The following is a 24945-nucleotide window of genomic DNA, read 5'->3' as shown; positions in this document are numbered from 1 at the left end:
CGAGGGTGTGCTTGAGTAATTTGTGCCCTTGGTCACATCTTCTGCTTCACGTATATTTCTACATCTTGTCACGCAACCTTATTTTCATTTCTCCTATTCTACATTTTACCTCAATATCATAACTGCATCACGCATAATCATGCAAACATCGCACATCATCAGATATCCATTCCTTGTAGCACGCTGATTGGTGTACGACTTTTAACCCCTTCTTTCCCTATCATATTTCCCTCTTTCTGCCCACCACAATGTCCATCATGCAATGCATAGATACACACGTACACACATATTAACTCCTACATAACGTCATACACACTCACTCACCCGTACATACGCACACACTCATCCTTCACCTACCTATGCTATTTACCCTATACACATTTTACCGCTTGTCCCATTAGCCCACTTACATGACATAATTGCGTCTCTTTTCTAGTTCATCTTTCTCGAACACAGCTAAAATTTGTATTTGATATAAAAAAAAAAAAAACCTCACTCATAAATGTCTCTCATACTTGATCTCACTCCACATGTTTCCACGTTTCATTCCTTCGATACGTGATCGATCCTTTTACCTGAACCACGGACCTACAATGCGCCCTTCTGCAAATAAAGTGAAAGGCGCATAATTGTACACAAAATCAATACTCAATGTCGGGATCTTGTCATTGCTTCATCATTCATACTCAGTACTTCCATTATGTTCTCCATAATATCTTTAAACTCACATATTTGAAGACAGTATAAATTTCAATTCGGCTGTTTCCATAGTTGCTGCATACCCTCTGCATCCCTTTCCTCTTACAATCTATCTCTTCCCCCTCTCTCTCCCTATCTTTATCCTGCTCTTTAGCTTGACACCTCCCTCTCTGTCACTCTCTCCACCACTCCATCTCGTCACTCTCAAGTTCTATATCCATCTTCATCCACTCTTTTCCCGTCATCCCTTGTCTCCAAACTCAAGCAATCAAATTTAGATGTGAACATTGTGTGCATCTCGAAATCGGCTGAAAGATGAGAAGTCGCTCAGGAAGATTCGATGCACCCATCTACCCAAGTTACACACGTCCAATTTCATTTCACGTGGGGCTTCATCAAGTATATGTTAAGACGTGCTAGGGGACAATAATGCATGCTCGCAACAACCAACTCTGACATTCCATCCTCAATGCATTTGAGATTCGCTATTAGTATTGATATTATGCCCCTTTCATCTCTCCCAGGTTCAATTTTCTTGTCACACTCTTTTCATGTTTTATCCTACATTTGATAGAGAGAAAACAAACTAAATTAAAGGTATATCCGACGTGGAAACTCCTGAACATGAATTGAATTAAGCTATTACAAATGTCTTATATGTTCACATATACCACGCATTTTTTATCATTTAAAAATCTTTTCAAATAGTGTGACATTTTATAGCTAGAGAAACATCAAAATATTCAACTTTAAACATACAATTATTTTTTGTGTGAATATAAACACTTTTCTATAAGTGTTCAGATATCGTTACTTGCCTTTTTCAAAATTTTAATCCTCGCCAAAACTTTCACAATCAGCAGGATGGATTTCTCATTTCCCACACTTCTGTCACAAACAATACTGTAAAACACTTTGACAATTTTGCAATGTTTCAAACTGCCACACAATGCCTTTAATAACACAGATACCAACTTCCTGAAAGAGGGAGGACGGCAGAAAATAAAAGAGTGAGGTACTGTATCACGTAGGCACCACTTAACATTATCTTTCATTTAATCCGCGTGCCTTTTGCTGCTAGGACTGAATAAAGTCTTATATATCCATCTATATATACACTATAGGGCATTTCTAGGAATGTTGTGCCATGAACATGTGTATTACTGGTGACAAGGATTCCATTGTCATTGGCCGGAGAGAAAGCAAAGTATATTTTGGAGTATGGATACCTTGCAAGGATTTAATGGTTGCATAAGTTTGAGCTCTCCTTACTTCATGATGTCCTAGTTGTAAGCGATTAATTATCATATACATGTATGACATTGACTCCAGAGAGTTTTCACATCGATTGGAGTGGCTGACTGCGAACTGATCATTTGAGGAATTAAATCTTGAAAATAAGTTTATCACAGTACGGTATTATCAACCGTCCGACATGTTTATTGGCAAAGTGCATAGTTTTACCACAATGGTCATAATCGTAAAAAAATAATAGCCATATTTAGTAACTATGACGGCCATCTTGGTGATTGCTATAAATAGTAAACACTCGTCTGATGTTGTTGCACATCGTGCCCATCTGACCGTTATAAACAGCGTGGGATATAACCATTAAACCATTCGAACATATATAACCCGGGGGCCGTTTCATAAAGCTGGTCGGAAGTTAAGAGCGACTTTAAGAACGACTGGTGAACTTTTCTTACGCGCTTAACCATCGCCACTGAATATACCATTTACCACTAGAAAGGATCACCAGTCGTTCTTAAAGTCGCTCTTAACTTACGAAAAGCTTTATGAAACACCCACCTGTTATCTGTGCAGTATGGCCATCATCAGTCATAGACCTTATTTCCGACAGTGACAATGCATCAGTTTGCAGATATGCTTCAGGAATCACATGAATCATCATTACACATGTTAGAGACATGTCTCAATGTTTAAGTAGTACTTAGTCTAATTGTAAAGATGAATTTGGCGCCACTACCGCTCTTCGTTCGCCTTTGCTTTTTTTGCAGTCTGCTCTCTCTCTCTTTTCTTACGTGTGTTTTTTTTCTCGCTTAATCCTCGTTTCTTCGCCTTCCTCTCTCATTCCCCTAAGCTATAATTGTTTTCATATCTTTCTTCCATAAAATATCACTCAAATCCCCCTTCTACAAAACCTTTCCTTACATTTCTCTATCTCCCTTTCTCTCACCTCTCTCTCTCTCTTCATCTCTTTTTATACTTAAGAAATTGGTTACCAAACCAGTAACCTTTATTATTTTGATAGATTTGAAGTGACTACTACTAATACTACATTATCCAAGTGCTACTACCACACTCTTAGTTGCTCACATATTTGCCAGAGGTAATTTGTTAATATTAACACTATAAAATCAGATTACACGTCACATCTGAAACGTAACGTTAATGATGCAACTTAACACAACACAACTCGTTCAATGTTTTCACGCTATTTCATAAGTTAATGTCACAATAGGTAAGAAGAAAAAGTGTTCACACAAACGAAAAAAAATAAACAGAACACATCAGGATGTGAATCAGAAGCAGAACACAGGCCTTACTAATAAGGTGTCTTTACCATAGCAAATTCATTCCGATTTAATATCCTTCCAAAAGGTGATCTAATCAACGCACTTGGCGCTATTTTGAAAGAATATATAACACGTATCACGCCAAAATGGTTATAAAGCTATAGCACAAAGTACTATTGAAAAGAAAAAAAAATCACAATTAACTATATTTACACCTTTATTTAACTTGAAAGATTTTCTGGTTTCGTAGTTTACTGACCAGGATAAACGTCTTATCTCTCACTTGTTTCAGATAGATATCTAAGCTCATTGTTAGTTCCATCAAATTAAGCATTTTGCCGTGAGGGATGATCTAAGTAAAACGTATTTGATCGGGTCAAATTATCCATACACACACGCACACAAATACTCCTGAATCCGAATATCCATCCAAACTTTTATCCGAATTGAACACACTTAGTAATACACACAAGGTATCCCCGATACAGTGCAATAGTTCAGACTGAGAGAAAATGAAAAAGTAAGGGTGTATAGAAAATATACATTATTTCAACAACTTTTAAGGTATTCCATTCTTGCTTGGACACTGCTTTCTCCACAAGCCACAAATATGAATGTGGGAACTTCGTACAATGTGTACACAGATATTATGCGTATATCTTTCAGAGTAATAATCACCAGTCTTCTTCGTATTCACATGTGTTTCCTTTTGATTTTTTTAACAGCCGTTATAATAAGGTATAAATAATAGTCAAATTCGGGGGAGAAAACAAATATACAAAATACATATTACAAAAGGTCAAAGAATCAGCAAATAATAATTATGAACATTGAAGGTGCTTGACCGATATGACATTTGAACACAAATATTTTAGAATACACAATTCGAAATTATGTTCAATAAATTGTACCTCTTAATGTAGTGTATACGACGAGTATCATGTTATGTAATAATATACATATTTTCCGAAATACAATGTGAAAAATTTACAGTGTATAATATAAATAAATAACTCTTTTTATCTCATGGTTAATATTTTACATTTTTGTACTTAAAAGAACTCAACGACAGCTTCAGCAGCAGAACGAAATCTAAATTCACCTCGCTGTTGCCTCCTCGCACGAGGCACCTTGTTCGCCCCTTTGGCAGTGCTCGTTATCTCATCATTACATCTCTTAATCCAATGCGAAGGGGGGAAACAATCGCTAATCATTCCTCAAATTGGACACACGAGCTCTTCTGTGTGCGCATCCATTGCCGCGATCCCTCCTCTCCATAAAAGCGCTACTCACTGTTTTTTTGCACTCATAGAATTAAAACGATCCATGCTTTCATCTTGCATATAATTTTCACCTTCAAAATGCATGCCACTTGGCAATTTTCAATCAAGCAGATCTCTACGATCACATTTCCTCATTGCACGCTGACGTAAACAACATTGACTTCCGTGTGAAGTTTATAGAAAAATGGTTGTTCGTCTTCACTGGGAATAGACTTTTTTCTTTACGTTCAGATTTCACATTTAAGTGTTTTGAAAGGACTCAATTCGACAAGCATACGACGCTCATGTTGGCCAAGTTAAGAGCAGCAACGTAGTCCAAGCGACGTATCTTGCACCCAAACGACCGATCATGGTCAATTTGGTATCACAGATCAAACGTAGAGATCATTGTGTCAGACTTTATTATTTCGCCATCAAAGCGTCCCTTACATCACAAAATGCATGTATACCTGTCGAGATTTCCGATTGACCCCATCTAGGTCCACCATATCTGTTTTTTAATCACCTATTCTTGCACATGTTTTATTACTGCTCGTAGAGAGCACCAAGCTTAAGGATGCTGTATTTGTCACCTCTTGACATGTCAGGAGGCAACAAATATTGCTCGTGGACTGCATAAACTCCCTCTGGTGGTTTTTGCCGTTACCATGGTGATGACAAGCCATGCGGTCCTATGGCTATATTACAAAGCGATCACAGCATACGACTTCCCGATATAATTTCATCATCCCGTTTTCCCTGGGGATGCGATCGATTGGAATCGTTGAACGAGAAGCGAGAAATTAAAAGAACAAATGTATCTGTGATTATATCGATCACCACTACGCAGTGAAATCGATATAAAAGTGAAATATTATATTTAGAATGATAATATAGATGAATATGAAGAGACTCTACGTCCACCCCGTACAACATTGCGATACAAATAGTCTAGATAGTCAATACTAGATTGGAATAATTTACATCGATATGTAATAGTCGAATTTGATACCAATCTAACCATAAGACTGTTATAATTGAAGGTGGTATTTTCTTGATAAACCCTGAGAGTTGTTAACATTTCTAATGAATTAACCATAAGGATCAACTTCAAAAATCAATTGCAGCAATTCGAAATCAAACCTTTGAATGAATTCATATTATGATATCTGCAATTAAAATATTTCTGTTAAAAAAAAATAGGCTCGAATCCTCGCAGTGACGAGTTACAAGCAAAGAAACTACTGAAATTCCACCATTTGATTTGTGTGGAAGGCTTAATGTCATGGTAATCTATCGTACGTTACATCGATGTAATGGACAAGCCATTCTTGATTTGGAGTGCTTGCGTAGGCATACTCTGAAAAATAGTAATATAGATTTCAAAACATTTAATCATGATATCGATCCTAACTTAAGACATCTAAGCTTTTCGTAAATCCGTTAGGAAGAAATACCCAGGGGTGGTTAACATGTCATTATGAAGGCAGATATCAGAGGCCAAAGCATCTTTATCATCATATCAGAGCTAATGCTTTGACAAACATAACTGTATATTTAGCACTTCGAATGTGCTGAACACTGGTATTTCACGTCACAAGGCATGGATGAAGCTTGAAAGTTTGCTCGCGTTTTCACAATTATGATACATTTACTCACTCGTAGTTCGGAATTAAGAGAACCAAAGCGACTCGTAGAATGTTAATTGTATTTCTGCAACAAGAGTAGGTTCAGTTTCCCTTCAGAAGGGCGTCGACATCTTGGAAACTACAAATTAAACGGGGGAACTGTCTTCCATACGTCAAGTCATTTACTGAAATTCTCAGTACATAATGCGACCATTATTTTGATCTTCATTGAAAATCAGGAATGTCTGGAAACATTCCGTAATATTAATGATCATCGGTAAAACATTATCGTGACCAAGTTAATATAAGACGACATCTGGATGGGAGAACAGGATCATTTAAATACTTGAATAATTTAAAGGACTGGATGCCATGCTATATGATATGACTCACTCACTAACTCACAGCTGTGAATCAACGAGCAATAAAACTTTCACCCATGCCATGTGGAGACAACCCACGTTCATTATGGATAGATTAGACTGCAATTTACAACTATACGGTTACGACTTGTTTTTCTTAAAAAAGACAACCCCTTGCCGAGGTACAAGAAGATGAATGTGAACATCTGAGCACAGTAAGAAGCCGGGGAAAGCGGCTGGTCATAAATTCCAGAGAGGAATGAATTTCCGATACTGTAAACAATAACATAGGATGGTGAAAACATGCCTTGAACTAGACATGATCTATAGCAATGACAACCGTTTGGCAGTTGAGGTGAAGTTTTATTAGGGGACTGTGTGAGGTCTAGGCCTATAATTATGTCTCTCACACTGAATGTGAACGCACAGCTTCATATTTCCCAACAGTTCAACTGGTTTCCCATCAATAGCAATGATAATGAAAGAGGTATTCCTTTAAAAAAAAAACCAATAAATGAGTTATATTTATTTCTGATATTTTATGATATGGTTTAACATACATGATCACATGTTGCGAGCTTTAAGGCCCCCTCGCTAGACCAGAAGCACCATGACTATAGAGCTGTTGATTGGGGTTTTTATGTAGTAATTTCACATGTATTATTTTGCATTTTTTTCTTTTAACTCAAATAAATTCAAATCAAATCAAATCAAAATTTGGGTAAATATTGCTTATGTCAACCTTTTTTATTTGTTCCTCAACAAAGAACAGGGAAACACGGTCAAATAAAAACAAAACTTCTAATAATGAATGCAAAATGTTATTTACTGAAATATGACCTGCGTCTTAGGGAAAACCGCTATAAAAGACGCTGGTCTCAATGGCTGACTTTTGTTAAGGTTCCTTGATAATATGCATGATATTCGCAAGATTCAAGAGGTTTCCAGTCACGTATTACAAGTTTAAAAAATCCATTAGATGTTTAATCATCCAGCTGTAAGATTGTTTATGCTGGCTGATATTCCCAAGGAGATTCCTAAGACTCTAGCAGACCACAATTTAATCGCTTTACGCATTCTGTTCGACTTTTAATTTGTCTGAATTGTTTTGAGTATTTTATGATGAGTATTAACATAAGTATCGTCATCTTCATTTCTTCAACTGTAATGATTATTGTCATACATGTCATAGATGTCATCATTGATATCATTAGATTTCAACATTAACATAGTCACAAGGATTTGGTGCGAATTATAAAACCTTAAAAATATCTTTTTCTTTTTTAACCTTTGTCTGGAGACATGATTAATTCAGAATTGCCCTAGATTCATAAACCCTTTTCGTAAGCTTCAGTTCTTTTAATCCTTAATGGGATTGATAGGTAGGCTCGATGAACACCAACTTCGTGTGCATACAGTAATACATGGAGTATGGCCTGGAGGTTTGGAATAATGTATAAGCTGTTAGTAACAAGCTATGTTTTTGGTCCTACCGTCGCGGGACCACTTCGGGCAACACCATTATTCGAATTACTATAATTGTGCTAATGCTTTAAAAGAGTGTAGGCCATCCTTTGAAAACGAAGAACAATTCTTTGGTTTCTATTATAACTAACGCGGAGGCTTTTTGTGCATGTCCTAGTTTGCCACGAAATCCGAAGAACTATCCACAATATCAATATGCAATCCTACAGGCAATTTAGGTGACGAACGACGGGTTTAAGCAATTCCATTACAATTCAACTACCCAACATTCGGTAAAAGACCTCTGTAATTTGATCATTCCTCGTACGTGCTGAAATTTGTTTGCATATAACGAGTGTAAAGCAATACGTGATCGCCCTTGCTTTTGGTTTTGTGCCTTTGTTTTTCTTTTCAACATCATCCGCTATTTCAAGCCATCCCATTAATTTTCCGGTCAGGCTTACAAACGCAGAGGTTGAAGAAAGCCCGGAGCACCGCTTACTCATTTATGAACAAACAGCTAATATCCCTGGCTCGTGAGGGGATATCAACACCGAGGTTGTTATCGAGATGCTTTCCGACATAAGAGGGGAAAAGGTACGATGTCCCTTCGGGACTTCATCTGATCGCAATCACCTGCGGTCGTCGACGACCGACCGAATCTCTCTTTGGCGACCATCGTCACTCGGATATTCAAGGCGTGCAACGATGCCCGGAACTATGACACATTGGGGTCAAATTTGTTTTTATTCATTTCTTTTCTTTTGTTCAATGGATATCTTGCTAGGGACGGGTTTGGACAGTTCGACAGATTATTTCCGTTTAAACGCTCATGGAAGGCAGAAATGGTTTTAAATTTTACGTTCTCATTACTATCATTCGATGGATTAACGATTCCATTCTTAACAATGATTCAGGCTTATCGTGTTCAGTGAAAATATTTCTAGTCAGGTTTTAGAGCCTCATGATCCTGATTTGTTGGACAGCGTAGTTGTCACCAAACAGATCCCATACGGTATAATCACCCCCCTCCCCAACTTGAAAATCGTTTACAACTATTAATCAATTCAGTGAACGGTTTAACTGTTTGGTTTTTCGCGAATTGAATATGCACGCATTTATTTTACGTCTTCACTATTCTAAATTGAACATGAAGCTTTTCTTCCGAAAAAAATGGCAATGCAGAGGTTCGTCCAAAACATGATCAATTATTCTATTCCTTATCCTTGTGTCCCTGATACAATGTTTTGTTACCCTTTTGCATCGTTTTAATCCTCAATCTCATCCCATACCCCTATTCTGTACTGATGTCCTCTCTTCCATCTTTGTAATCAACCCCTATTTTGCAAAGCCCAGCACCTCAACTAGTAATTGCACCAATCAATAACTGAAATTGGATTTGATTTCGACCATCGGGGATGCAAGGCATGGAACTTGTGAATTTCATTGCCCATGATAGTGACCGCCTGATTTTTTTCCCCCTACTTACCTCTTTCTCCGCCTCGGCAAGGCGAAAGAAGATAAAGCATGACCCCAATTACCCCTCCTGAAACGCCTTGACATGCTTTTTTGATGCAGAAGGTGAATGTTTTATGAATTATGTTTATATGACCCTGGTTTCCCGCCAAACCCCATGAGATGATGTAAATTGTGCCATTAGTTTTCATGTCATGCTGCATGTCCACGGCTGTCGTTCATGTAGATTCTTTGAGGAATTGCCTACTTTGCAAAATGCTTCGCGGTGCATGGTCGTGCATTTTTTACGTGTTTGGTATGATAAAGTGTAGAAATAAAGTCCTGAAATTGCCTATCCTTAAGAGGTGACGGGTAATGCAAAGTGTGCCCCAGTTTCATGAAATACCTGTGTCAGTTCCTGACAAATCTCTATAGTGCAGTATTTTGAAGATCTAACTTAAACAGAAATCGATTGTCTTAATTTATCATTTTTTTTACTGTCTTCTATTCTGGCCGTGCGTTCACGTATGGCAAGAATGACACAAATAATCATAATCTATTCAATGCCAGGAAAATTTTGATTTGAAAATTTAATGTTTCTTGCATTGCTAACCACGTTTCCCTGTAATCTTTGCACACAGATGCAACATAACGCACGTTTCCTTTCTTTAACATACTGGCCCTTATTTTAAGATATTGAAAGACATGTACAATCATGGCAAATCAAGAATCTCACAAGGGTTTACTCCTCATTGTTTCGTTGAGTTTAGTGACTTTACTCCCATGCTATGCTTTGCATCAAAATAACGATAATCTTAATTTAGAAGAAAAATATTCAAATATTATATCTAAATTTTACGAGAAATTGAAAAGTGACTGTTTATATCTATATTGTTTCCTTACCGATATCAGTAATGACTAAAATGATTAATCTCGAAGACAACAGATCAAGTGTCCATTTTCCAGGTGTGTGTAACTTATGGAGTGAATTGTAATTGATAAATCTGTCAAAGAGCTATTCATAGTGATCATGTCCACTGACAAATAAATCACTGAAGCATCAGTTCGCTTCAGCTGTCTTCAACACCAATTGCTTAGTAATGTGTATTGACAGATATACAAGGCATTAATAAAAAGCTGGTGCGTAACTTTTTCATTATCTGGGAGAATTAGAAATTACACATTGAATGACTGAATATCAGACCTCTTTATCTAGAAAACCTCTTTTAACGCACTACATACTGCAAACGACAACTATACTAGTCATCATTTGTAGACAGTGATAGTACCATTGTGCATTTACCAAATATGCTGCACTTTTAAACATGAAAATATTGTAAGAAATTTGTATTCCATTCGAATTTTCATGATTTTTTTCCAGCTAAACCTAGGGGGTTGATTCACAAAGAGTTAAGTGTGACTAAGTGCCATGCTTAAACGCCAACGCGCACACACTATATTTATCGCATAATCTGATTCATTGATACGAGGAAACGCGCGTCTCCTGCGCATGATCTGACCAATGCGGCGATGCGTTATATACCGCACGCTATTGGGGAGTTGATTGCAGATCTCAGTCACACTTAACTCTTTGTGAAACACCCCTCCCCCAGAATTGAAAAGAACCGATCTGAAAATATCACTCATACATGTTCATATCTACTGCTGATAGGTCTGTAGATATCTACCCCACATATCGGTAAACGTTAACAAGCATTACCGACGAATCGAAAGACTTTAATAGGCCATCATGGAGATGATAAAACATCAGCATTAAGACAGTCAAATGTTAATGGTGATTTGGTGCCAATCCAAAAGAAAAAAAATAACTCTCCAATAATACATTTAATTTCTGAAAGGGAAATAAATAATGAACGTTTCAATATTTCACTTTTACGACATACTATGAATAGTCAAATACTCTGAAGATGGCTGACAATATTGGATGGTCGATTGCACAACCAGATCTAGATGACAGACAGAGAAACAATTTTGTGCTGACACAAACATAAATATCACCAGTGTGGCATAAAGAAACAAATGACAGCTCTTAATACAAGTGCTTTGCTAACCCTTCTTTCTCCTTGCGCCCTTTTACTGACGCTTTAGCTGAAATGAGTGACGCTTCGGCATTATCCTGTAGACACGAACTGGCGTTTTTTCCTACCTCGGTGCATGTGTTTTTCCTCTCCATGTGTCGCTTCCGGTGCTGACGGCAATAGAGAGACACATGGACGACAAGGATGTTTTATTTACCCAGATGACATGTGACAAGGCTAATCTGAAAATGGAACATCCAAATCTCGCTGCTGCTCCGGAAAGTCGCAATTTACCAGTCTCCCGACGGGTGTTGAGGAACTAAAAGGAAAGCGTGATCCATTTACGCTACCTGGTTGGTACGCGGAACCCTGCAGAGTATTGATCAAGACAGATGGATGCAGTGAACAGTCCACTAGGCCGCTTTGCGCCTATTCAATAATTTCTCCTAGGATTTTTTTTCTCTCGCTAAAATCCGGTTAATGAAATGAATTCTTACCACCCACACACAGTAAATGTTGAATCACAGGTTGTTGTGGAATTAGCTAAATGTCGAAACGGAGACCTTGTGGAGGTTTCCTGTTTTCTGAAGATCCTGAAGAGTTTGTTCTCACTTCCCTGCTTAATAAGCAAGCCTCTTTCTAATGGGGGCTAATGATATTCTTTTCGCCCGTAGCTATGCCCTGGTCATAAAGTGATAGGGATATCACAGCTTTAACGACAACCCACGCTGTGGTAATAGGCCATCTAATCAAATGGGTTCATTCGTGTCGAGGTCGAGTCTAAGTTCGATCTGGGAACAATTCGGTGTTGAGGGAGGTATAGTCAATTGTGAACGTAATAGACACAAAATGAATACTGGCAATATTTCAATATGTGAAAACTTATCTCCATTTTCTCAGTATAATAGCAAGGTATATGTGCAGGTCACCTCAGTAATGGCGAGTCAGAGTGTCCTATTCATTTCTCTAGGCTTTGATTTTTAAATGTGCGTTAAGGAAAGACACATCCACTTGCAGTCAATATAATGTCATGTCCAGACAAAGACTATTCATTCTATGCCTTTATAGGAGGATAAAATAAGTTGAATTTTATTTTCCGTTACCATGGTTACATGGCCTTTGCGCTAGAAATGTATTGATTCAATTACCAGCACAAAAATTCATAGAAATACCAAATAATGATGGTAAGCACTTATTTTGCTTTTCAGAACGCTTTATTGGACAATCAATTATTCTGACATCCTATGGAGAAACTTGTGACGTCTTAAAAGAAAGAAACGTACCGTCTTTAGCGAGAGTCGTGGTAGTCAACAGGTAGATTGATTTGTGAAACCGTCAACCGTAGTTGCCGTTCACATGTTCGTGGTGAACATTTGAATTGGTCATACTGATGTGTGCCGTGCTGCTTTGTAAGCCCAAACTCTGCCATCGTTGTCGGCACTGTGCAGGCAGAAGGCCGTTGATGAAGGCAGCTCGGTATCTGGTACTCATGGCCATGTAAATCACGGGGTTGATTAGAGAGTTCAGGTAGGCAAGAATCTGGGCAAAGTGCATGGCCACCTGCTCCAACATGGTGGTCGATTTGAAACTCCCCATTGCCTTCATGATGGAAATGATTTCGAACGGGGCAAGGCAGAGGAAGAACACCAATCCATTGACAATTAGCATCCATGTGATTTGATTACGTAATTTGACGTTTTTATCTCTTTTCCCCATGATCTTCGCCCTCTCCACGGCCTGATTCAGGCCCCTGACGATGCCAACAAAGAGAAAGACGTTGATAAAAAACGCGATGAAGAAGGGAATGGCACGTACGCTGTCCGTGTAGATCTTAGTCCAATCTTGGATGGGTTCACACCACTGGAACTTCGTTGGCCATGTGTTATAAGGCTCTACGTCGGGCCACAAGGCACAGAAATTACGTATCTTACTGTAGGCTGGTATGAAGGTTGCCGAGAGGAGTCCGGCCGTTGCCCAGGAGCCGATAAGCAACCAACGAAACGTTCTCATAGCGGCCGATCCACGCTCTTTCTGTGGACGGCATACTGCGTAGAAACGCTCCAGGGCAACAAGCGTTACGAAGAATAGAGAGGCAAAGTACGTGGTATTTACACTGATCTCTGTAAAGATACAGCCGATGAGTCCCAAGTGTGAATGATCAGGGGTGATGGGCGAGTGAACATACGCCCATATCTTATCACCAATGGCTATTGTCAGGAAAAGGAGATCTGACATTGCAAGGTTGACAAGGCATGCGTTGGTAATCGTTTTCATACATTGCACTCGGACAACCACGTAAATGAAGGCGATGTTGTTGATCAGACCGACAACGAGAACGATTGGTAAAAGTACTGTGGTGATGACGACCTGAGCATCGGAGTACGAGATGAGATCGGCGGCATCCAAAGACACATTCGCAAAGAATTCGTCGCAGGTTGAGTCGTACGACCCATTATCGAAAATACTATCCATATTTTCTTTTTCTCCGTTACGAACCGCATGGAGACACGGACATTGTGAAAGAAATTATTCCTCCTCTGGCTCTGTCAACTTATTTCTCACCTTCAATTGTTCAATATTTCCATTCATAATGATCCAGTATGAATTCTTCATTCGCCTTAAATATCTGTTGCCGCTACTGAGAGCAACCAGCTACATTGTGATAAGCTCAGCCTTTCTCCAGTTACAAACCGCTTGTGCGCTTTACATCTCCTCCCCCATCAGCCACAATGAATAGAGTATCACGTGCCTACCTGCGCTATGATTGGTTGAAACACAACAAAGTAGGCGGTGTCCAGTGAATAACTCTCATGTATCTCAGTCTTCCTTGGCTCATGAAGTATTTCTTCTTCCCCCTCTCTCTCTCTCTTTCTAACGCCAATTTGATCATTGCTCCGAATCCTTCCTTTGAGTATTCCTGCTGCATGTTGTATCTAAAATATTGAATAACCACTTTCCCTGCGTCTTTCTCTTCCTCTCCCCTCTGTCTCGCTATCACTCCCACTCTCCTGGTCGTCCTTTCTTTACTTCGGTCTGACTGGCTTGCATTCTCTCTCCCTCTCTCTTACTAACGTCTATTTGATCATTGCCCCAAAACATTTTTGAATACTCAGCATGTTGTATCTAAAATAATGAAATAATCACTTCTTTCTTTTCCACTGCTTCTCTCTACCCCCCTCTCTCTTTCGCTATTACTGCCATCTCTTTCTCATTCGTTTGCCTAATGCTCTCTTCTTCACCTTTCCATTTATCCGATCCCCTCCTCATTTTTTTGTATAATAAAGCAACACTATTCCGTATAATAAACTTTCTAAACTCTTTTCTTAATCCTCGCATCTCCATTTCTTTATCCCTCTTTTTTCTTTATCTCCTTTCCAGGTTTTACTTGCTTTATTTATCATGCAATACCAAACCCGTATTTATTACTATTTCCCTGTAGTTCGCACGGCAGCTGAGTGACATGACGAAATTGATTTCAATGTAAAATGAGTCTGCTATATTTACAAAGCTTGTCTCTCATACTCGTATAATGAGACTCGGCAGCTCAGTGTGCTCTTGCGTCTGCCATTTAACTGTTCACCAGCGTATATCATACGTCCAACGAAATATTGCCGTGGCAATGAAATCCTAACAAGAATGAAAACGAGATGCTATAAAGCTCAATGGAGTTGTAATATGGTCGTTGTAGTTGTATCTAAAATTTCCAATGTGTGCTTGCGTCTGTATTGATTTGCCATGCTGTCATTAACGCTGTTTTCTATGTTTTAAACATTATTTTTATTATTTGAATCTATATTATTTTTCAGTCTAATTTATAGACTGAAAGTATGGTGTGAAGTTGTTGATACCATTTTTTTCCTGGAACACTTTTTTAAGTGTATGATAAAATCTTGTTTATAAAAACACGGCTTCATATATGCTCTTTTAGGTCCAGCAATATAATTGAACAAGAAAGCGAGAACCCGCCAACTTTGCTTATTATTGTAACGGGGTTTTTAGTATGCAATGTATCTTATCAGTGCAATCATCTGTACATGATCGATGTCATATATTCAGTTCCAAACGCGATAGCGTCCCGATCTGAATAATCCCATTTAATAGCTTTACCATCATGCTCGCGATCAACAAACAGGTGATTGTATACTTTCCCGTATCGCTGCAGATCATCACTGTAATAGAAACAGATGGAATTTGGAATCCATTACTTATTTATTTGTTTTTCTCCTTGGCATTACCGTACTCTCAAGAACAGATAACCGATTATATCTGTTTAAGATGCTTCTCAATTGCCTTTGAACATTAACCTACCTATTTCAAGCCGGCATCGTCTGCATTATTATGATCACAATTATAATCTTACTGGATTATTCGCTACTTTAGGTGCAGCGTAATGAGATTCAGATGATTCTACATAAACTCTGTTGCTAGGAGACGTAAGCGGCATTTTCTAATTTTTTTCTGAAAGGACGCATTCCCTCTCAGCTCACTTCCACATAATTTTGGAATGCACGAAAATAGAGATAAGTGGAAAATACTCACTTTCCTCTGGCGATGGTGATGGTGCGTATACAACATAAATGGACCATCAATCTACTTGGCCAAGTTTCACAGAAACGAGTCATGGGAAAGCTGGAGGAATTATTGCAAACTGTTTTTAAATAGATACAAGGTGGCGCTATATAAATCGCTGCTTTAAAAATGTGTCGTAAGATTGAAAGCAAACTTTTGTGTATAATGCAAACAAGTGCATTATTATCAGGGCTTCCACAAGATCGAGTTTTACATGCACAGACTACACACTATTTCAAGAAGTAAAAAGGAGTATTAGCAAAATAATTGTGTGTGGCGTAATAATTCAACTCAGATTTTGTTTAAAGCGTACAGAGGAAATGGTAAAAGTGAGTGGAATTTTATTTTCTGAAAAATCGATCAACTTGTAAAGAAAATTTTTCTTCCACTGATGACTTAATTTTACAGCCTATGGATAATAAAAACAACTTTATACAGATTATAAAAAATTCATGGAATCGTAAACATATTTGAATTCTTGTGAAAATTGTAATGATCATGATGACCACCTGAGCCCTTAATTTGTATTGAGATCGTGTTACGATCGTAATACAATCGATCGATTTATACTGTACAGAGAACAAACAATAGGCCAAGTGGATTTAATTTTCTCTCAGATTTCACGACGAAAAATCTAGCCAAAGTTTTCTGAGCTTCCTTTGATTGTAACGGTGCTGTAGACAGAAGGGCTACGTACCATTTTTTTTTCACTGTTAAACGATAATTGGCTTACAGCTAAATGTAGTCTTATAAAAAAACGACCACGAAACCATTAAGTGTTGTCTTTCTAAATCTACGATGACGTTGATAGTTAAACATTTTTATATGTACACTCTTGGAATCTAATTTAACCTACTTGTTTTAACATAATGGCGAATTGAAAAGGTTTCCGTAAAACTAAGGCATCGTAAAAGGGACTTTGACCACTGTCGACGGACGTTGCTTAACGAAGTAAGTCGCCAGACCAATACTTTCTTATTACGAGAGAGCACTTCAATTTTTTTTTTCATGAGTGCTTAACATTTTAGAAGTATAGTAACCTACATTTTTGTAGATTGTTCCCCCATAATTGCCATAAGGAATGTGGTGCATCTGGTATCGTACCAAACAATGAGCAATAAATAATTCGTTTAAAACAAACATCCACTCATCATTAACTTTCGATAAGGAGCTTTGTTACAAGGAAAGTAGAAAAGGAAGATTAACATTAACTTATGCAACAACGATTTCAAGGCAACATCCCTTTGTGAAATGACGTAGACGTTCTAAACTCACATGACTAAGAAATGAATATGGACATAGTTAAGCCAAATTTCCAAAGTTACAACGGAATGGTCCCTACAGCATTCTAAGTTTCATTTAAATGACGAGCTTATGTAGAGAGAACCTCGGAACGGATCCTAACTGTCAGCAGGACGCCAGGAACGGTGTCGTGTAACATAAATGAGTAAAAATAGTGCGAACTTGGAACACAAATGTGTTTCTCTCTTGGCGTTTACTTCAGCTGTCAGTAAATTAGTATGTGAATGAGACCAAATCCCCAATGCTCTCTGGGAATAAATATTTTTCTTGTTTACCTTTTAAAACATTTTGAAGTTACAACTGACATCCATTACAAGGAAAATTTTAAGTAGCTTTGTTTTTTTAGTGCGAACTGCAACATTGAAAACTGTGTACAGACATTAATGCAATCTTTATACAAACGTTTTGCAACCTGACTTTATACTACCACTGGCGAAATCTCAAATTCGCTATATAACGTTCGCGAGCAAAGTAGGGTTTTCTTAAAAGTAAATATCTTAATTGCTTTTGAATCCCTTTTTTTTTTCTCTCCAACTAGCATTTACAATAGTTCAGATGTTGATCATATTCTTAACTAATTTGCTATCATTACATGCTTTTTAGTACTTGTTCGAAAAAGAAATATGCAAGTAAGGATTACAGAACAAATAAAGACCATGGCACAACCGCCTGGCAAATCGGATTATCAACCAAATATATTACTAAAGGTTGGATAGAGAAATAACATCAATTCATGCCAAGTAATGAATAAAAAATACAAGTAGGAGGAATTCACAATTGCCAAGTAGGTAAGAGGATTTCCTATTGAAATACAGTATGCGGCTTTACCGCAAACGACGAGCATGCTGAAAACTAATGCATTAGTGATGATGATTGTGCCAAATGGTTAATTTGGTATTGATTGGCTCTTACGGCACATTTTAGTAAATTGCACATTTTGGTAATTTACCAAAATGTACAATCTGCCAAAAAGTGAGCTGTAATAAGGACGTCGATAATTAAATTCGTGGTATCAGGCTTAACCTGTTGTGTCCATCACTGAAATGAGACATATACAGGTAACGCATATTGTTGTTTAAATTTTCATACGGTTCATTGTCCATCAGGGCCCCGTTTTACAAAGAGTTACGATTGATCCGATCAATCGCAACTATGGAAAGTCATCAATGTCAACATCTAAAATACATTTTTGTTCAAAATATTTTTATAGAAATTATGCATATTCATACATTCACCATTTTCTTTATATAATTGTTTTCAAAGGACATTGAGCAAATTTTCTGAAGAAAAGATTATGACATTGATGGATTTCCATATACTTCATCACTGACGACACATAGTTGTGTCGTCAGTGATGAAGCACCTTGGCTCTCACTCCATCTTGTCCCCCTGCCAACATGGATGTAGAAGAAAACACTCTTGTGAGACGCAACTGTTGCTAGCATGATATGACCTTGCTGAATCATACAGGGGTAAAAAGCAAGTCGATATGATTATGCTGGACTTTAGAAAAGCCTTTGACAAGGTCCCACATAACCGTCTCATCCTGAAGTTGAGATATTATGGGATCCAAGACCGCAACCTCAAGTGGATACAGAGTTTCTTAACTGATCGTGAGCAGTTGGTAGTTGTTGAAGGCGTAACATCGAAAGCATGTATCGTTGCATGGGGCGTCCCCCAGGGAACTGTCCTCGGCCCCAAGCTCTTTCTGCTGTATGTTAATGATCTTCCCAACAAGTCTCATCTGCAACCCGGCTCTTTGCCGACGATTGCATGTTGTATCGAGAAATCTCTAGCAGTTTTGATGCTCGGATGTTGCAGAAAGATCTTGATGCACTCCAGAAGTGGGAAAACACCTGGCTCATGTCATTCAACCCTGGAAAATGCTTTGTTCTGAGGTTCTGCCCTTCTCAGTCTTTAGTGAACTACAGTTACTACATCCACAACACTGCTCTTCAATTCTGCAAGAGTGGAACATATCTCGGAATCACCCTATCCAACGACTTCAAATGGTCAACTCATATCTCACTGATCTGCCAAAAAGCTACCCAACAGCGAGGCTTTGTCAGGCGTAATACAAGGTTTCTGCCCCAGTAATTCAGAGAGGCAGCATACAAGTCCCTTATACGCCCTCACTTAGAGTAGGGGAAAGCGGGGTAAGTTGTGACACTTTTTGCATTTTGCATTTTAGAATTTATATGACTAATAATATTGGAGAAATTAGTACATTGCCTTTAAATTTGATTCTTGGGAAATATTTTTCACCTATATATAACTATCTACCCCCACACTGAAAGTCACTGTGACCTTTGAAAAAAACAATGTCAAATAGCTCAACTTGCCCCATATGTGGGGTAAGTTGTGCCACCTTCTGGGGTAAGTTGAGCCACAAAATCTATGTACGAAATGTATGCGGGAAGAACCAGCATGTCAATTTTTTATTCAAATTCTTTTCACTTCCTAATTCTCTTTAAATACTAACATCCTCTAAAAGTAAAGAACTGTCATGTGAATTTGCTTCTTTCTGCCTGCATATCAATGGCTTTTTAAGGTTTGTTTGTTTTTTTATTATACATTACCATAATAATTACCATGGCTCAACTTGCCCCATGTTGGCTGGCCCAAATTACCCCAGTCCTAACTTCATGCGATATTTTCACATCCACACATTTCTTATGCATCCATCATGTAAAAGACTATGACAAGAATGAGAATTTATACCTGGACTAACAATATTGTTCTTATTTCTTTATCATATTTAAAGACGTGTGCGGGTAAAAAGCACTGATCTATTTCACACCCTTTTTTATTTTTTGGCTGATATTTGTATTTTTCCCTCTAAAAAAGTACTTTTTGTTTCAAAGTTGAAAACAATGTGGTGGGGTTAAGGGTTATGTAATGGGTCATCAATACATGACACCACCACAATGTCTGACTCATTCATTATTGGCCTGGGGGTGGTGGCTCAACTTGCCCCTATGCTCAACTTACCCCGCCTTCCCCTACTGCTGCAGTGTTTTGGATAATCACTCTATCATGGATACACATAATTTGGAAAGAATCCAAAGACAAGCGGCTCGCTATGTTCTAGCTGATTACCGTAGAACTAGCAGTGTAACCAGCATGCTCACCAAGCTGAAGTGTCATAGCATTCTTCTAGACGCACTGTAAGCAGACTCAGCATGGTGTATAGTATTGTGAATGACCTTGCTGCAATACCTGAAGACAAATTCTTTTAAGCACCACTGTCACCAGAAAAAATCGGTGTTTTCAGACATATCGTCCAAGAGGCAATATTGACAAATTTGCCTTTGCCCAACGATCTGTCCCTGAATGGAACAAACTCCCCTTTCAAATGGTAAATGCAGGTTCGCTTGACAGCTTCCAAAAGCTCCTGCAAAATCACCTTTAAAATATCCCTCACTCCTCCTCATGACGTGCATCCAAGTCCAATTACATCTTCGAGGTAGGCTGCAGAGCCCTTTGAAGATTAAAGCAGATAATGAAGATGAGATCGATCGGATCAATCGTAACTCTTTGTAAGACCCTCCGGAAGGCTCTGATAACTATCTACATTCTACCTCCATGATGTGATTTACTATCTTGTATCCGAAGATAATTTTCTGAAGTGATTCACCTGGACTCAATAATAGTGAGACGGTTTCATTTCCATTTGCCAATTTGTCTAATTACCAACTCGTCCACTATTTTGGTGTATCATCAATTCGTCCACTATCCACATGGTCAAATTGCCATTTCGTCCACTCACCATTTCGTCTAGTAACCAGTTGGTCCAATAGCCATTTGGTCCATACACCATTTGGTCTAATTGGATTAAGTGTTAATTGTGAAAAATGAATAAAAATGAAATGGATATTAGACCAACTGGTTATGAGACGAAATGGTGATTAGACGAAGTGTTGGTTGTTAGATGAAATGTTGATGGGGGCGGAATGGCATTAGACTAAATGAAAGTAGACCATATGGTTAGTGGACGAGTTGGCAATAGACGTACTGGTAATTTACCGTGTGATTCACTATCTTGAATCCGAAGTTAATTCACCTTGACTCAATTGTGAGACTACCCTTCCGCTCATTTTAGCATTGACAGTCATCTCTTATACCGTATTCATTTAACACCTGTGTCGGGAGTGGCAAGTTAAATTATCGTTTGCTAAATGAAGGGCCGTTGCATTCGAATCCTGCATCGTTTGATTCAGATCCCAAATGCACGTCGGCTCAATCATGACTCCGTTCATACAATATGTTCGTCTTATGACCATCAGTCCGGAAGTCTAGTTCTACATATAGGAGGGGGTTACATTGGTCATTTAACTATTTTCTCAACTGAAAGAAAATTAGTTCACTCAGGGTCTTGAATTACTAAATTAGAATATGGTCACCATTAATTGGACAAATTTGATCCGCAAATGTCTAGAGTATAAACGAAAGTACTTTGTCTCAATTGGCGACGGCCCATTTGACGGAAGCATAGGGGAAGCATAGCGGAAGCGCTCTGTCAATGCGAGGTAGAATATAAGCCTATCGTTCCGTTTGACCGTTAAATGCGGTCCTCTTGGCCCAAAATACAAATTGGTCAGAATCCGTGGAGGGCAAGTAAGTCGCACGTCTTTACACACACAACACAACTACACACAACCTCGCACACACCCACCCACACACCAGCTTGCACGCATATATATCATAATGCAGGCAGAGTATTTAGCAGACATCATTCGCATTAATTACAACTATTCTATCCCTTTAATGGCAGCGAGGGGAAAAATGGCCCAGAAACCTTAAAATGTTTTCTGGCTATCAAAAATGCGAGCTAATGTAGCTTGCTTAATCTTGCATCGAGCATGACACTGTATGATATGTTCATAAGTAATATGTTTATCAATTTATAAAGTGCTATGCATCCAAGCACCTAATGCGCCTGTCAATAATAATAATACTATCGTCGATATAGTCTATGGGAGCATATAGAGCCTAAGCCTTATAATGCGTACGTGTTTTGCGGATCAATAAAGCCACGAACCGAGCCAGGTGAAAAAGCATTGTGAAGATATGATTAGTTCGGGATGAGGATATATGTAGGGCGGAGGTATTAAAACGGCTCCAGGGCTATTTTTTTTTACGAATGTGAACGAATGCTGATCGTGTGAAAAAGATCATTGCAGCTTTAAGACCTACAATTACGGAGAGATAAAGAAAATGAGAGAGATATGGAAAAGGATAGTTTATGAAGGGAAGACAGAAGGGATGGAGATGGAGAGAGAGAGAGAGAGAGAAGGGAGGAACGAGTGAAAACCTAAAAGGAAGAGAGTTTGTAATGAAATCAAAAGACATTAATGCACAGAATTCGGTTAGCGTAATCAAATATAGCAGACACAGACACCTAAATTGGAGATAAAAAGAAATGTTCAGACATGTCTTGAAATATAGAAAAATAGTATATTTGGGCATTATATTCTCCAGATAGATCAAATGTCTACATTTAACCCCCCCCCCCCCCTTCTCACAACCTGCTCTCAGTCTCCTTCCGACCACGCGCCCTTCTCTTCCTTCTCTCGAAATAAGCCTTGCTTCTTGTCCCCTTTCTATTTCCCTTTACCAGTGATTAAAATAATCATCTTAGAGGTTAGTGCCTAATCGAATTGATCATAAACTAATTTGCAATCTCCTAATGAATAAACTATAAAGTGCCGACCGAGGTAATATATTTTTTTTCGGGGGGGGGGGGATTATTTTACAGGTTAACATCTTTGCATAAAAAATGCTTGTTTACAATATATACATATATAGCTATGCATATGATACATGTATCTCTGTCTAAATACTGCTCATTTTTTTTGCTGATGTTATTTGAAAACACAATTGGTCAATTTGGGGATTTCAGATGAAGTCATTTGGAATTGATTGGTAATAATCTTAACATCTGCATGATACGCCATCACTTTTACTTTCCTAATAACAATAATAATAATACCAACATGCTTATATAGCGCATATCACTGCCAAATGCGTCCCTGTGCGCTTAATTGGATATTATTACCCTGGCTTTAGCCTCGCAGCCTTTAACAGCGCGTTTGCATTTCAAGGAATAAATTCCTGTCAGGTACCCATTTACCTCACCTGGGTCGAGTGCAGCACAATGTGGATAAATTTCTTGCCGAAGGAAATTACGCCATGGCTGGGATTCGAACCCACGACCCTCTGTTTGAAAGTCCGAAGACTAATCCACTGGGCCACAACGCTCCTACTACAGTTTTCTCCTCTGAAACACGATCTCTTACACGGAAATATCACAAGGATAAAAATGATTGTGAAGGTGGTTGTCGAAAGGTAGACTGAGTAGTCGCACCCAACGGCTGTATCTGTGAATGAGGCTTGACCCAGAAATATCTATCGCAAGATTGTGCAACCGTATGCACTGAATGAAAGTTATAGCACACCTCTTTTTTGAAAATGATCACCCTCAAAATTCCGATGTTGATTTCCCAAGACGGCTTTTCATACAGTCATATGGGTTACTAGTCGTATAATTTCAATAACTCTGGAGAATACAAAGGTCTGGGTTAGAATTAAGTTCCTCTTAAAACAAAACAAGACAAAAATAGTAGGTTAATCTTCCTTTCAATAAGACAAGTTTCTATTATTCCATTTTGAATCGTTTTCATATTACTTTATGGTTTTATTCAAGGGTCGTACAATTGCCGCTAACCTTGGTGATATGTAATGACTTTTCTCTCTCGTACCAGTAATCAATTATATTTCTCTTTTAGTCATCGTCTTCTTCACCATGCTCCAATAAAATTTCACCGTCTTAAACACTGCAAAAACACCGGTGTTGATTTAACACCGGCCCGGAATCTACACCAGAGAAGTGCTAAACAGCCAGTTTGGTTTCGGTCTAACACAATTAGTATTAAAACAGCATCGGTTTGATTCCAAACTGGTGTTGTTTCAATACTTCTCTAGTGTGGACATAATAGATTCCGGGCTGGTGTTAAATCAACACCTGGGTTTTTGCAGTGAACATGGCTAAAGACTTTTTTTGTCAGTTTCAACGGAAATGATTCATTCTGTATTATTGTCTTGTCGTCCTTGAACCCATGAATCCTGGAAAATGAAATTCGTTTATATCTTTTTTTTTTAAGAAACATCTTATTCTGAGAAATGCTGGCCTGAGACTGCACGATAAAAGGACAATTTTCAAATATTCACAACATTTGAAAGCCTTTTGAATTTGAACTTCAGTCATAGTGTGTTATACGATGTAAATTAAATGAAATAACAAATTCGACCTAGAAAATTTACCAATTTGCAAGAGGCGGGAAATACACATTTGTCAGTGAAGTTCGTAAGAAACTGGGGCATTATTTTGGAAGATGCAGTCTTGGAATTAGGGGAAAATAAGCGTCTTGTCAGATAATTTAAATACGAGACTGCTAAATATAAGACCATAAACTTCACAAATCAGAATATGATCAGTGATGCATGAGAGTAAAAATAGAAATCACAAGATAGAGATTGTAGGTAATTATGTACAGGTGTACACTTGTCCGTCGAAATATGAAGAATATTTTCCGCTCCGGCGATTCCGTAAATTTATCATTTGCTGA

General features: G+C 38.2%; 1 protein-coding gene across 1 annotated transcript; it reads right to left on the bottom strand.

Annotated features, from left to right (window-relative positions):
* Nucleotides 1–1613: 1613 nt before the first annotated feature.
* LOC129260209 (cholecystokinin receptor-like) lies at nt 1614–14101 on the bottom strand. The gene has a single exon (XM_064100392.1). It carries the CDS (start codon nt 13916–13918, stop codon nt 12782–12784), a length of 1137 nt encoding a protein of 378 aa, XP_063956462.1. The 5' UTR covers nt 13919–14101; the 3' UTR covers nt 1614–12781.
* Between the last annotated feature and the right edge of the window lie 10844 nt (nt 14102–24945).

Source organism: Lytechinus pictus, chromosome 5, assembly GCF_037042905.1.
Source record: "Lytechinus pictus isolate F3 Inbred chromosome 5, Lp3.0, whole genome shotgun sequence".
NCBI lineage: Eukaryota > Metazoa > Echinodermata > Echinoidea > Temnopleuroida > Toxopneustidae > Lytechinus > Lytechinus pictus.
This window is presented reverse-complemented; position numbering and strand designations above follow the sequence as displayed.

Bases quoted from the DNA above. Each gene is read 5' to 3' on its own strand.
- LOC129260209 (XM_064100392.1), bottom strand. From the start codon at position 13,918: ATGGATAGTATTTTCGATAATGGGTCGTACGACTCAACCTGCGACGAA.